This window comes from Taudactylus pleione, unplaced genomic scaffold (genome assembly GCF_031769625.1).
Source record: "Taudactylus pleione unplaced genomic scaffold, aTauple2 ptg000044l, whole genome shotgun sequence".
NCBI classification, from domain to species: Eukaryota; Metazoa; Chordata; class Amphibia; order Anura; family Myobatrachidae; genus Taudactylus; species Taudactylus pleione.
The window spans coordinates 6,665,031-6,677,766 of NW_028284446.1; the positions used below are offsets into that span (position 1 = coordinate 6,665,031).

Here is a 12,736-nt window from a genome sequence, read left to right on the forward strand (position 1 = left end):
GAAAACGTTGCCAGCTAAATGGCCGAGTGGGGGCAGTGTAATCTGGCTGGACACATCATTTTTAAAGACTTGCAGATATCGCACACTTGTTGGATGGCCACAAATATAACTGTGTACAGCAATGCATGCTGAGATATAGTGCACATCAGCACTCTCCGTCTACCCTCTAAAGACAAACAACTCACCTGGCCGTAGGTCTGACTCTCGGTAAAGTAGTTAGGGAATTGCGTTGCGATATTCCGACCATAATAGTCTGGGGGACTGTTAAAATGTAACCTGTGGAATAAACAGAAATGCAATATAGAAAAAGGAAAGCACAGAGAGCAAGATACATAGGTAAAAAAAACACGAAGACCTAGAATAAAGAAAGATACTTTTTGAGTAGTGACAGTGGTGTGTGTTTGCGGATGGCCAGCAACAGGAAATGTTGGGATGGGAAGTAATAGAACCTGTGAAAAACTAATAAAAAGAAAATGAGGGCATTTGGCAAGTGATGGGAGAGCAAGGGTGAAGAGTTAAATTACAGGGGGTCAACTCCAAGGGTATACATGGTTGCGTTGACAGTCTATTACCTCACAAACTAAAATTATGAGTTTGCCATGTGCTGTAGAGTGGCCCAAGTGTGCATTTAATGTGTGCCACATGGCTCACAGATGCTAAAACACAATGGGCAGAAAGTGCCCAAGAGGCTGGCATAAAGAGAGAGCATAGACTGGAGAAAGGCATGCGGAGGGTCTGAGCCGGCAGAGGAGAAGTGCACACAATCATTGAACAAACAACATAGCAGGAGATGGAAAAAGCATGCCACAGAGATGACTGGGATCCATACAGTGGGCCTGATTTAGAGGTGGATGCTAATGCAGGAGCGACTAAGTTTTTTTCCCGCAGCGCGTCTACATCTACATGCTAATGCAACAGCTGTTGGGATTCATACAGAGAAGCCCACTGGCTGTGGCACTAATCCACTGCTTTGCATATTAAGACTCACTATTGATCGCACCATTGAACATTGCACCAGCCCTATAGAGGAGCATTGGGGAATTCAGTAGATTTTTTTGAACGTTCTAAGTATAGGGTGCCCGACGGAGCAATTCAGTTGTTGCTTCCAAACGGCCACGAATGCCGTGGGCCCCCACATCTCTGCTCACAGCCTCCTTAAGTGGCAAGAAGAAATGTGAGCGAAAAGTATGTCTTTTGATTTTGCCATTAGTTTAGATGGTTTGTGCAGCTAAACCCGATGCTTTTGGGCGCAGCAAACATAATAATTAATGGCCGCCCAAAACAATTAAATTGCTCCGTCGGGCCCATCAATTATCACCACCCAAAAAAACCTATTTAATCGCCCACAGAATGTCAGTTTTAACATGGCAGTCTAAATCAGTCCAACTTTGGAAAAAGATGCAGTCACTGACCGCAACACGCCCGTCACTAGCTACACCCGTTACTACTCAGGTACGCCCACTGAAATTGTCTCTCTCTGAATCCAAATTCATTCTGTATCCCCGGGCGGTAACCATGTCCATGCGTACACTGAAAAAATATCGCCCACTTGTGTCTGACATTGACACTGCTTCCACCTCTGAATCAGGCCCAGTGTGAGATATTACAATGCAGGCTAAATGTGAGCAACCAACATTAAGTGTGGTGCAAGAAAGCAAGATGACAGTAACCGAAGGGTAAGTGGTGTTGCAAGTTTCAGTGGTTAAACAACAAGGTTAAAATACCATGGGGGGATTCAATTCAGAATGATATGCCTTGCTGCGTGCATATCGGCCAATAACAGCAGCGCCAACATTGCATGTTTTCCCTCACACCTCTATGGGATGCAAGGGTAAACACGTGACACCAGCAGGACACAAAGTGCCTTTTCGGAACGGCATACTGCGTCGATGTCGGGCATTGAATCCTCCCCATTGTTCCATTTAAATTTTACAGAAGTAAACAGCGTACAAAGGATTAGCTTACCTTAATAGGACAGGGCAACAACACATCAACCATCTACATGCTGGATATAAGCAACACATTTTGGCAAGCAGAAAGTGAAGAGGGAGAGGCGGAACTTACGGATCTAGGCTGGTGAGAGGAGCATGGGGCAAGCAATGAGCAGGTGAATATGAGAAATGTGTCCACTGGGTACCAGCCAGCGCCGGGGTCTGAAATCACAGCAAAGGTGCATCAAAAATCAATCATTACCCATCCCTAATTTTTTTATGTAAGCTATAAACACAATGAATTTGCTAGTATGGCTTTATTATCGCTTTATATTTCACTATAGGAAAAAGGCTACCTCAAAATATGCAAAAGCCAATAACCCATTTTTTGCTACTGCACACATACATGAGCAATCTACCATACAGAGGACAAAGCAGCTTTGGAATGGATCTCTGAGTAAGACCCATTCGTTTAGCCTCAGACCACCCCTAACAACCTCAATTACAGTGTTAAGACAGACAGATGGGGCAATTCAATTATTTTAGCCTTGGCTATTTCTCTTGGGCACCCGACTGAGCAATTCAATTGTTGCTCCATTTGGATGAAAATAGCCGCGGATGCACACATTTCTGCTTGCCGTCTCCCAGGGTGACGAGCAGAAAGGTGTGAGAAATCGGCTGTTTGAGCAACCAAAGCAGGACGTTAGACGTGGTTAGCTGCTATACGCGGCTAAAATCAGTGCTTTTGGGTGCACACACATGGCACTGGCGTCCGAACGGAGAAATAATTGAATGGCTTCGTCGGGTGTCCAAAAACCATTTGGATCGCCCCCAGAAAGTCTCTGCACTTCAGAGGATTAGTAAAACTAAAAAAAGATGCTTACATGTTGCTAACACTTTTTCACAGCACAGCGGAGTCATTAGAAATGTACCGGCTGACTCCAGCTTCAAAATAAAAACTAAATATCAGGCAATAAAGCATACTGTAGTGTTCACTCTAGGGTGAACAGCGGGCAGGGCGCCGTTGGAGCGCACTTTCGGAAAGGGGTGTGGCCACTCCAGGAGGGGCATGGCTTCATGACATGCCTATTTCCCGTCACTCTAGGGGGCATGCCATGAGCGTTAAACCGCAGCTTTTTCCAGCCACAGGACACTGCAGCACGCGAGTGGGACGGCTGAGGGCAGGCTGTTTCAGCAGGGTGCCGGCATAAGGGCAGGGCATTTTTTTTAAATCCGGCACAGCGCAGTGCCCCGCTGAAACAGCCTAGCGAGAACACTGTAAACATGTACAGACATGTTGGTAGTGGTATAGGGGAGAGGCTAACGATGGCCCTGATTTGGAACTTTTTGAACAAACAGTGTAGCACTGCAACAGTGTGCAAATGTGTGCAAATTATTTTTTTTTATTTTTTGCTTTAAATGAAAATACTGCATGATTTTCAATCTAGGCAACCTGATAATTTATGTGGTGGTGATGACAATGCCTTGTGCTATCATTTTACTATAGTAAATTTTTTATAAAATACATTAATATACCATTTGCCATTCATGAAGGAGTCGGATAGTTGTAAAAATAGAGTCGTCAAAGGTTTGGCGTACAAACTCCACAACTCTGCTGCATCGGATTATCAAAAGGAGAAGGACATTTTTAATTTCTACCACAAATGTCCAAACATAGCAGGGTTCAAAAAGAGAAATAAGATTTTTGGTACGAACCAGTTAAATCTCTTTCTCCAAGTACATCTGGGGGACACCTCTTGACCATGAGGAAAGGTTGAAGAACTAAGGACAGGATTGCATCCTAGTCATACGCACAATCAACAAGGGAGGGATTGGGTGTCCCCCAGATGAACTCAGAGAAAGAAATATAACTGGTAAGTACCAAAAATCTTGGTTTCTCTTTCCTTCATCTGGGGGACACTTCTTGATCACAGGGATGCACAAAAAGCTGCCCCTAGGGGAGGGTTAGTTCAGTTTTATCTGAACATAATATCTTGCGTCCAAAATTAGCATCTCCTGGAATCTGTGAAATTTGGTGAATGTATGAACAGAAGACCATGTAGATGCTCTACATACCTGCTCCACCATGCCATGCCACCCACGAAGCCCCTACCGAACAAGTGGAACTATCTAAAATCCTTGCTGAAACAGGCCCTTCAGCCCCCCCCCCCCCCCCCCCCTCCATATGCCAGCATAATTGTGGAAGTAATCCGCTTTGATGCTGACCAACCTCTTTTCCTGGCATCATAATGAATGAACAAACTTTCTGCCTTCCTTATACTGGCAGCCCTGTCCAGGTATATAATTCGTAATACTCTAACTACATCCAACAGTGAGCTGCTAGCGTCTGCTGATTAATTTGATATGTGTATATCTGTGTGCACCTGAGTCTGTATATTAAGCACAACAGAACTTGCAATTAAAAAGTTGTGGCCGCTACATTGTAGCAATTCGTATGCAGATTCAGGGACTCCGTCGCAAACAGATATACAAGTGTTACATATTACATTAATCAGCACAGTCTGCTTGTGCGTCCTAGTCACATCGCATTGACAAAAAAAAAAAAAAGACGACGCCCGGCTCTAGAAGAGTCTCACGACACCTGGCTCATCGAGAGGGTCTTTTTGGCGTGACTGCAGCAAAGATGTGTAAGGACACATCTGTAGTTTATGATTGGACCCTGACTAACTCCTTAGATATATTTAACAGAATGCAGTCTTGCATACTAAATTGCTTCGAATGTAAATAACATTTTCCATGGTCATTTCATACAAAAGAGAACAGATGGGCTTCAGAAGGTCCAAAATCTTTCTGACTAGGATTTGAAGGTCTCTGGCCAATTGTGTATTGAACCTCAGGCACAAAAAATCCATCTGACTTGCTGGGGACCAACTTGGATTTTTTCCAACTGATAACCCAGCCACAGCATTGTAAAGACATCTAGTGCCCTTAAAAGGTTTGCCTGAAGTGAAACCTCAGAATCTGCCTTGATAAATAGATAGTCTAAATAAGGAATTATATTTATTCCCATCCTCCTTAGGAGGCCTGCCATGACTTTTGTAAGAATTCGAGGAGTTGTTGCTAAGCCAAAAGGTAGGGCCCTGTATTGGAATTCTGGCTGCAAATCTTAGCAGCCTGAAGGCCTTCCCAAATAGGTACATGAAGATTGTCATCTTTGATGTCTATACAAGCCAAAAGTTTGTTTATCTCCATTCCATTTATGACTGACCTTGTAGACTACATACTGAATTTGTCTATTCTCAATTTTGTATTTAAATATTTTAAATGTAAAATGGGTCTGTAACTCCCAACTGGTTTTTGGACTAAAAACAGATTGGAATAAAGCCCTATTTTTCTATGAAATTTTGGTACTGGGATGATCATCCATGAATCTTGAAGAACCTTTATTGTCTGACCTAACTCAAGACATTTTTGTCTATCATTTGGCCATCTTGTTGCAAAAAACCATTTCAGTGGTGGACCCGAAGACTCATAAAGTAACCATTTACTATTACATTTGTTATCCACTTGTCTGAGGAAGATATCCTCCATTGGTCCTTGAATGACAGCAAACCTACCCAAGATACTTCTGGGTGTCATACTGACTTATCCTGCAGCTTGGAAACCTGTTTTCTCTGCTCCTTTCTATTTGTCCTAGTTTGTCATCCCTTATAACCAAAGCCTTGGAACGCAGGTAACTATCCCTTGGGCTGAAGGACTGGGCAGAATGCTGTTTAAAAGGCCAAAGATTACAACTTTTGGTCTTAACGACCTTAATGGTAAGAAAGAACTTTTTCCACCTGTGGCTTCTGAAATTCTCTAATCTAATTCAGAATCGAACAAAACTACCCTCAATAGGCAAACCTTCTAAAGACGTCTATTCTCTATATCCGCATCCTACAATTTTAACCACAACACTCGTCTAATTTTAACCACAACACTGCTAGCGGCATTTCCCTGCTCCTACTTTAAGTTGCTCTGCCAAAGACAATAACTGGGACCTAGGGCTGTCTGACTGGATCCCTTCTAATAAAAGGTCGATCCACTATGTATTTCAACGCTTTCACATTTACGGTCTTAGCTATCCTTAAGAGCTGCTCCATCTGGAATAAGGAGAGCCGTAGCCTTAGATAATCTTACTATAGGATCATCTACCTTTGGTTACTGTTCTTTATGTGTAATATCACTATCTGAAACAGGGTAGTGTGGCACCTGAAACTTCTTTTACGGATTTGCCTAAGGTTCTGCAATTATATTTTATAATTGTGAAGAGTAGGTAAAAACAATGGACCATTTTTTATTTTCTTGTTCATTAGAGAAATTTTCCGGATTCTCACCATCTTCTAGGTCAAGGACCTGATGAACGGTTTACACCAAATCCTTCTACCATAAAGGAAACTAAATCCTCCGCCTCAGAACCTTAAACTTGCCAGATTTTGACGACCGCCGGCTTCCCGACTGCTTAATCCCGGAGAGGGTTAAATGACAGGTGTCTAAATCTAGACGCCTGTCATTTTACCGACGCTGGGAGACCAGCATCCCGATCGAAGGGATGCTGGGCGCGGACAGCCGCGGGGAAGGGGGGGGGTTAGGCATCCCCGCGGGAGGTTAGGGTCAGGCTAGGGGAAGGGGGAGTTAGGGTTAGGCACCCCCGCGGGGAGGTTAGGGTTAGGCACCCCCTCGGGGACTTAGGTGCAGGCGGCTGGGAAGGGGGGGTTAGGTTTAGGCACAGGGGGGGAGGTTAGGGTTAGGCACCCTAAAGGAGGGTTAGGGTTAGGGGGTAGAATTAGGACGATCAGGATTTCCTCCTCTGTCGGGCTGCCGGCAGTAAATCATACCGAACCCGTATTTAACAGCTTGGGAGACACACTGAGCCTAAAACTGAATATTGCAGAGGAAAAGGTCTTGCATTTCCCTTAACAATATCGCTTCATGGAATTTGGAAATGTTTAGACATGGGAACTTTTACAATGTTACAAGATGCCTCTTCATAGTGGGCCAACTTGTATTTTTACAATCCATCTTTAACCAGACATTACTGTATAAAGCAATGGTTCCTAACTGCATGACATAACACTCTGGAGTGCCAAGAATTGGAGGTGCAGAACCAAATCAAATTATTTATTGTCAATACGACTGGCAGTCACAAGTACTGGTTTTGCCTATCATATTATATGGCCACGATTCAATTCAGCGCGATGTTAAATAGCCCCAGGAGGGAGCTCCGGGGCCTATTCAATTCAGCGAGCTGTTAAGTTGGAGAATGCCGGTTCTTGAGACTTAAAATGGGTGTTTAGTCACGAGAACCGGCATTCACTGACTAAAGTACCAAACACGAGGCTGTTGGCACTGCACTAAGCCAGCACTTTTGTTGGAATTCTCCATGCAATCCCAGGAGGGTGCGAGAAGAAATCCTTTAGTCGGGCCAAACATCGCGATGAATTGAATAGCTCCGGGAGCTCGCTTCCGGGGCTATTCATCATCGCTTTGAATTGAATCACGGCCTATGTGACAAACAGAAGGACAACTTTGTCCACCACCTCATAACTGAACCTAAGGGTGACAGGTAAGCACAATTTACTTAATTTAATATTTTGCTGAATATCTCAATAAAAAACATTTGGTTTAGGGGTGCCATGAAAAATACACGAATACTCTAGGGTGCCATGACTCAAGATAGCTTGGGAACAACTTGTATACAACATTATGCTTGATATTACATGAAACAAAAAAAATCCATATCATATAGATGTTTCTTCTTACACTTAGTGTCTATACACCATATGGCATGAGACACCCAGCAAGACAGATGCTCCAAGAGGTGTAGCATACAGTTTTTCTTTAAATTCTGTGTCTTATTCGCATCGCAGATGCAGTGAAACACAACTCAAAGTGTACTAGAGACGCTAGGTTTTAACCGCACAGGAACTGGTTTTATACAGGTACAAAGTCACAGATTAAGCACAACAGAAGTTGCCTTGAGATAAAGCTGTGGCCACTCGCATCAGAGCCCTTCTCACACAGACTCAGACTTGGTCACACACAGATATACAAACGTTGCACATCAAGTTGATCAGTGCAAGCTAGCAATGAAATTTTGTTGCCCACCGTTTTATTTATGCAAATAAAGACACATTTTGAACGAAAAAGACGCTCAGCGCGCAGGGTCGGCCGGGATCTGGTGTGCAGAGAGGGGCTATTTGGCGCAACTTCAGCAGCAGTGTACGAGGACACATCTGTATATATACACATCATCTAACATAATAACCTCCATATTCACTGGCGGCCTTGTCCATGTTAGGTTTTACAACCATGCCTTATAATCCACTTACACCCAACTATAACTATAGCTGCACAATTAACAAAGAAAGATTATGTCCTGTATCCCCCTTTGATTATATTAATTTAGGCTGAGTACAGTCTTCTATCTTTCACCCTAAGCTGGGCTGCAGCTTACTTGATTCCGATACTCAGCATTATGATAATATTACTGTAACTAGGGGACATTTACGAAACCTAGTGCACATCTAACTGTGAAAATTGTACTGTAACACAACTGTCAATCAAAGTATTTTCATTTTGTAAAGAGCCCTACAATAACTTAGACTCTAAGGGAGCGATTCATTTGTTAGCGCTGGCAGCTGTCAGTGCTGGACGCCCAACGGAGCAAATCAATTGTTGCTCCGTACAGGCTTGATAGCTGCCAGCGCCAGCATTTCTGCTCGTACTCTCCTGAGGAGTGGAGTAGAAATGTGCGATAAGTCCTGGTTTTGGGCAGCCTAACATGGACTTTCGACAGTTTTAGCCGTTTTATGCGGCTAAACCTGGCGTAATTAGGCACGGCAAGTTTAATAATTAAAGAGCGCCCAAAAACAATCTAATTGCAACATTGGACGCCCATTAATTATCGCCTTTAAAATAATTAAATTTCCCCCATAATAGTCTGCTCCAAGTTTAATACACCTTTTCAGCAGAGATATCTGTGCATCAGTTTCCATCAATGTCCAACATAATATATAGCATCCAAAAATTCAGACACTGCTGTATAAAATCTCACTTCAATCTCAGACAGGGTAGGCTGGTATTGCATGGCGGCTGTTGAGCACATTCCGTTGGCTCCGTGTTGTGGCTCAGGCTGTGGGTATCCCCCCCCCCCGTCCATCACCGAGAGTGTGCAGGGCATTAGGGTCCTCGAGTTTGCATGGCGTCAGTGGATCTGGAAGAGAGAGACAGAATTAGAGTGGAAAAGTAAGTGAGCAAGAGCAAAAAGGCAGAGAGTGAGCAAGAGAGATGACCGAGTGCTGGTAATGCTTAAATTACACATACCAAAAAAAAAAAAAAAAAAGTACAAACGTACTAATCAATACAGTAATTGCAGAAGCTCACATGGAAATGAAAAGATCAGGCATCCGGTAAATGTTGGACATACTGGAAAGCATTTCAGAGTAAAATGTACATGTTTGGAGGAGTATGGCACATTAAGGCTAATGATATAGGTCCTGGTTTGCAGAAGTTGGAGGAGTTTATACAGCATCTCCTGCACCTTTCAATTTACCTTTAAAAACACTGCAAAATGGTCTTGTCCTGCTCATAACACTGATAAAATCTCACAACCACACTTCATCACAGTACAGAGCAAAAACATAATCTGAATTATTGACAATGTACAATGTTCCTCTAGGAGTATTATCAAAGTCATAAATCATCTTTTTATTAAATAAAGATCTGATGGACACTATGTGCCATTCCAGATGGCACATACTCCCACTGGCATCACAAGTTATCGCGGGATGTAGGTACTACCGTAACTGGCAGATATGCTCATTAGACGGTCATTGCAGCAAATTGTGTGTAAATTTCCTATTTTAGTACATTGAGCAAATTAGTTTTTAAAGATACCCATAAATACAATGATTAAAGCTTTGCAATGAGGTCATACAGATAAGCATTTCTCCTAGCATTTTGTGTTTGGAATATTATTGCTGAGCTTTTTCCTGTATGTGGAATCAGTGTGTACTTTCATTTGGCCTCAGCCATAAACAATTTATTTGAAAATAGATGGCTATAGAAATGCTTGTCAACAGGGTGAAAGTGTTCATTAATGCTTCTGTAAACCATTCATCTTATTTCAGTGAAATACTGCCATTTAAACCATTTGTCAAATGGAAGTGGTAAACGCTTGTGATACACACATTCCAAATGCATGTTCACAATTATGCCCATTAAGTTTAGGCCATTAAAGAATGATGTGCATTCAAGTACCGATAATCTTGGAAGATTCAGAGGATTCAGCGGGAGACCGCATAAATTGATACCTTGGGCACATGTGACATGATTTCTAAGCGCTTGTACAGGAGAGATAAAAGTAAAGACATGGCTTAGTGCACGTGCAATGTAGGGTTTAAAAGCCTGCATCTACTCTGTAGGTATGTGGGGTTTATCAGCTGCATTGATCACACTGGTGAAAGCAGCTTTTGATACTGATAAAAATAAAGAACACATTTCTCTGGTCAATGTATGGTACACACAATTTTATGTTTTGTTCCATGAAAGTGCCTTCATATATCTAAAGCAGTGATTCCCAAACTGGGTGCCGCGGCACCCTGGGGTGCCTCAGGGCACTTGCAGGGGTGCATCGGGTTGGTGGTCCAGTACCAAATAAATTATTTTTAGTCAGTGTGATAGACAAAACCAGTGCTAATGGCTGCCAGTCAAAAATATGTAGACAAAAAGAACCACAGCCCTGACACCCACCACATAACTGACCCTAAGGGTGACAAATTAACCCAATTTACTTAATTTAATTTTGGCTGAATTTCTCAATAAGAAACGTTAGGGCTAGGGGTGCCTTGGAAAAAATGCTAATACTCTAGGGCGCCGTGATTCGAAAAAGTTTGGGACCCCTGATCTAGAGAATTGAAAGTTTAAAAAAAAAAAAAAAAAAAAAGTGTCATTGCCCACCAATACGGTTCACTACATAAATCTTTTATCTATAGTTACATGGGTCCGGATAGTGTTTAACTGTGATGTAAACACTGCAGCACACGAAAAACGACATATCGTAAGATAACCAAACACAGGTTAAACAGATACTAGTCATTGAAATTAATAAAAGGCGCCTGGTTTAGAGGGTTGGTAGTCAAATAATTCAAGAACATATTTGAAGAGTGAGGGGAGTGTTTCATCGGGGGACTATCAGGGGTATTCAATATTGAGCGAAAACTCTGTTTTTGCGATGTTTTCGCACCGATTACGTCATTTTCGCAGGTTTTGGTTTTACACCGTATTCAATTCAAAGACTTTTCACAGGTTCGAAAAGTCTTGAAAAAAAATGGGGATAACTTTTCACCACTGAATAGGTGGCGAAAAAAAAGTGAAGAATTGGGGTTTAGGGGTGCAGGCTTAAAAAAAATAGCCCGCATCCCTGGGAATGTAATTTTAAAATAAACTGTGTAAAAAAAAAAGTTTTAAAAAAAAAATAGGGACACCCCAAAAAAAATTATTGTAAATTTGGGGTGACAAAAAAAAAAAAAAAAGGGGAAAAAAGTGTTTAAAAATAGGGAAATAGGTTCAGGGCTATTCTGCAAGTATGCAGCAGGTGTATTCTAGAATAGGTTATTAGCGGCAGGTGCATATTTGCAGAATTTTTAAATAAAGACTTTAGGGACTTATAAAATATGCTAGTACCCATTTTCATGTACCCCAAATTTGATGGGACCACTAAAAAAACCAAAAAAAATAACCTAAGTGCTCTGCTGCAACACTTCTTCAATGTCGTGGGAAAACACCTGCTGCGGCTATTTAAATCCCCGACTTTCATTTGCAGGCAAAAACGGGGGTACCCATAGTGATCCCCCATGTTTTTACAGTTTTAGGGGGGTCCTACAATTTATTCCATGTAAATTTCGTTTTTTTACGCAGATCCCACTGCGCAGGTTCCCGTTTTCGTAGCTTTTATATTGAATACCGGGATAAAGCGGGCGCGCGCCCGATACTTTATCACAGGAAAATCTCCGATGTGGAGCGAAAAGTCCAGCACGGACTTTTCGCTCCCATATTGAATACCCCTGTATATCTTTTATAATTTTTTAGAAAAGTAGTTGATAAATGCTAGCTATAAGCCGATTGGTTGCTAGGGGCAACTTATCCGTTCTTTAGATAGCTTGATATATCTCCCCCTTTACATGACAAAGTGCCCCAAGGTGGTAGTAGTAAATTAATATAATGTATCTGTGGAATCCAATTAACCACTATAGTAAACTATGAATTGAAAGGAAGCAACTAGTAAAATATAATGCATAACTTAAAGTTTCACATCATGCATGGTAAAAAGAACAAAAGAAAAAACACCCTACTTTGGCCCAGGGGCTGCTCCTCTATGTAATCATTTTGTACTAAGACTCTGTCATTCATGTCAGGCTATGGGCCAATCTAAGTCAGCGAGCTGCTGATAGCACCGGGGGGGAGCTCCCGGGGCTATTCAATTCAGCACGCTGTTAGGGAGACTAAATTATTTATCGCACCCAGGCTGATTTCTGGCTTAGCGCAGCGCTAAGAGCCTCGTGGCCAGCACTTTAGTTGGAGAATGCCGGTTCTCAAACCTAAACATCCAGATTAAGTTCTGAGAACAGGCATTCTCCAACTTAACTTGTAACTGTCGAACTAAACAGCGTACTCCCTCTGGCGCCATCAACAGCGCGCTGAATTTAATCGGCCCCTATGTGCTGTGACCTCATGGACTTATATCAATCTGCAATCACTTTTAACATTTTCAGCATGGAGTTCCTGAGACTCCACTTATGGGA

At 42.3% G+C, this 12,736-nt stretch overlaps 1 protein-coding gene across 2 annotated transcripts in view; it reads right to left on the bottom strand.

Moving 5' to 3' along the window:
- The window catches only part of SBNO2 (strawberry notch homolog 2), a 104,541-nt gene that overhangs the window by 75,945 nt on the left and 15,860 nt on the right, over positions 1-12,736 (bottom strand). For both annotated transcript variants that reach the window (XM_088460358.1, XM_088460357.1), the window contains exons 2-4: positions 8,989-9,147; positions 2,065-2,153; positions 186-276 (exon numbers count right to left, since the gene is read on the bottom strand). In XM_088460358.1, coding sequence (XP_088316484.1) covers positions 186-276; positions 2,065-2,153; positions 8,989-9,114 — 306 coding nt within the window. In that variant the 5' untranslated portion in view covers positions 9,115-9,147. The remainder of the gene's footprint in view (positions 1-185; positions 277-2,064; positions 2,154-8,988; positions 9,148-12,736) is intronic.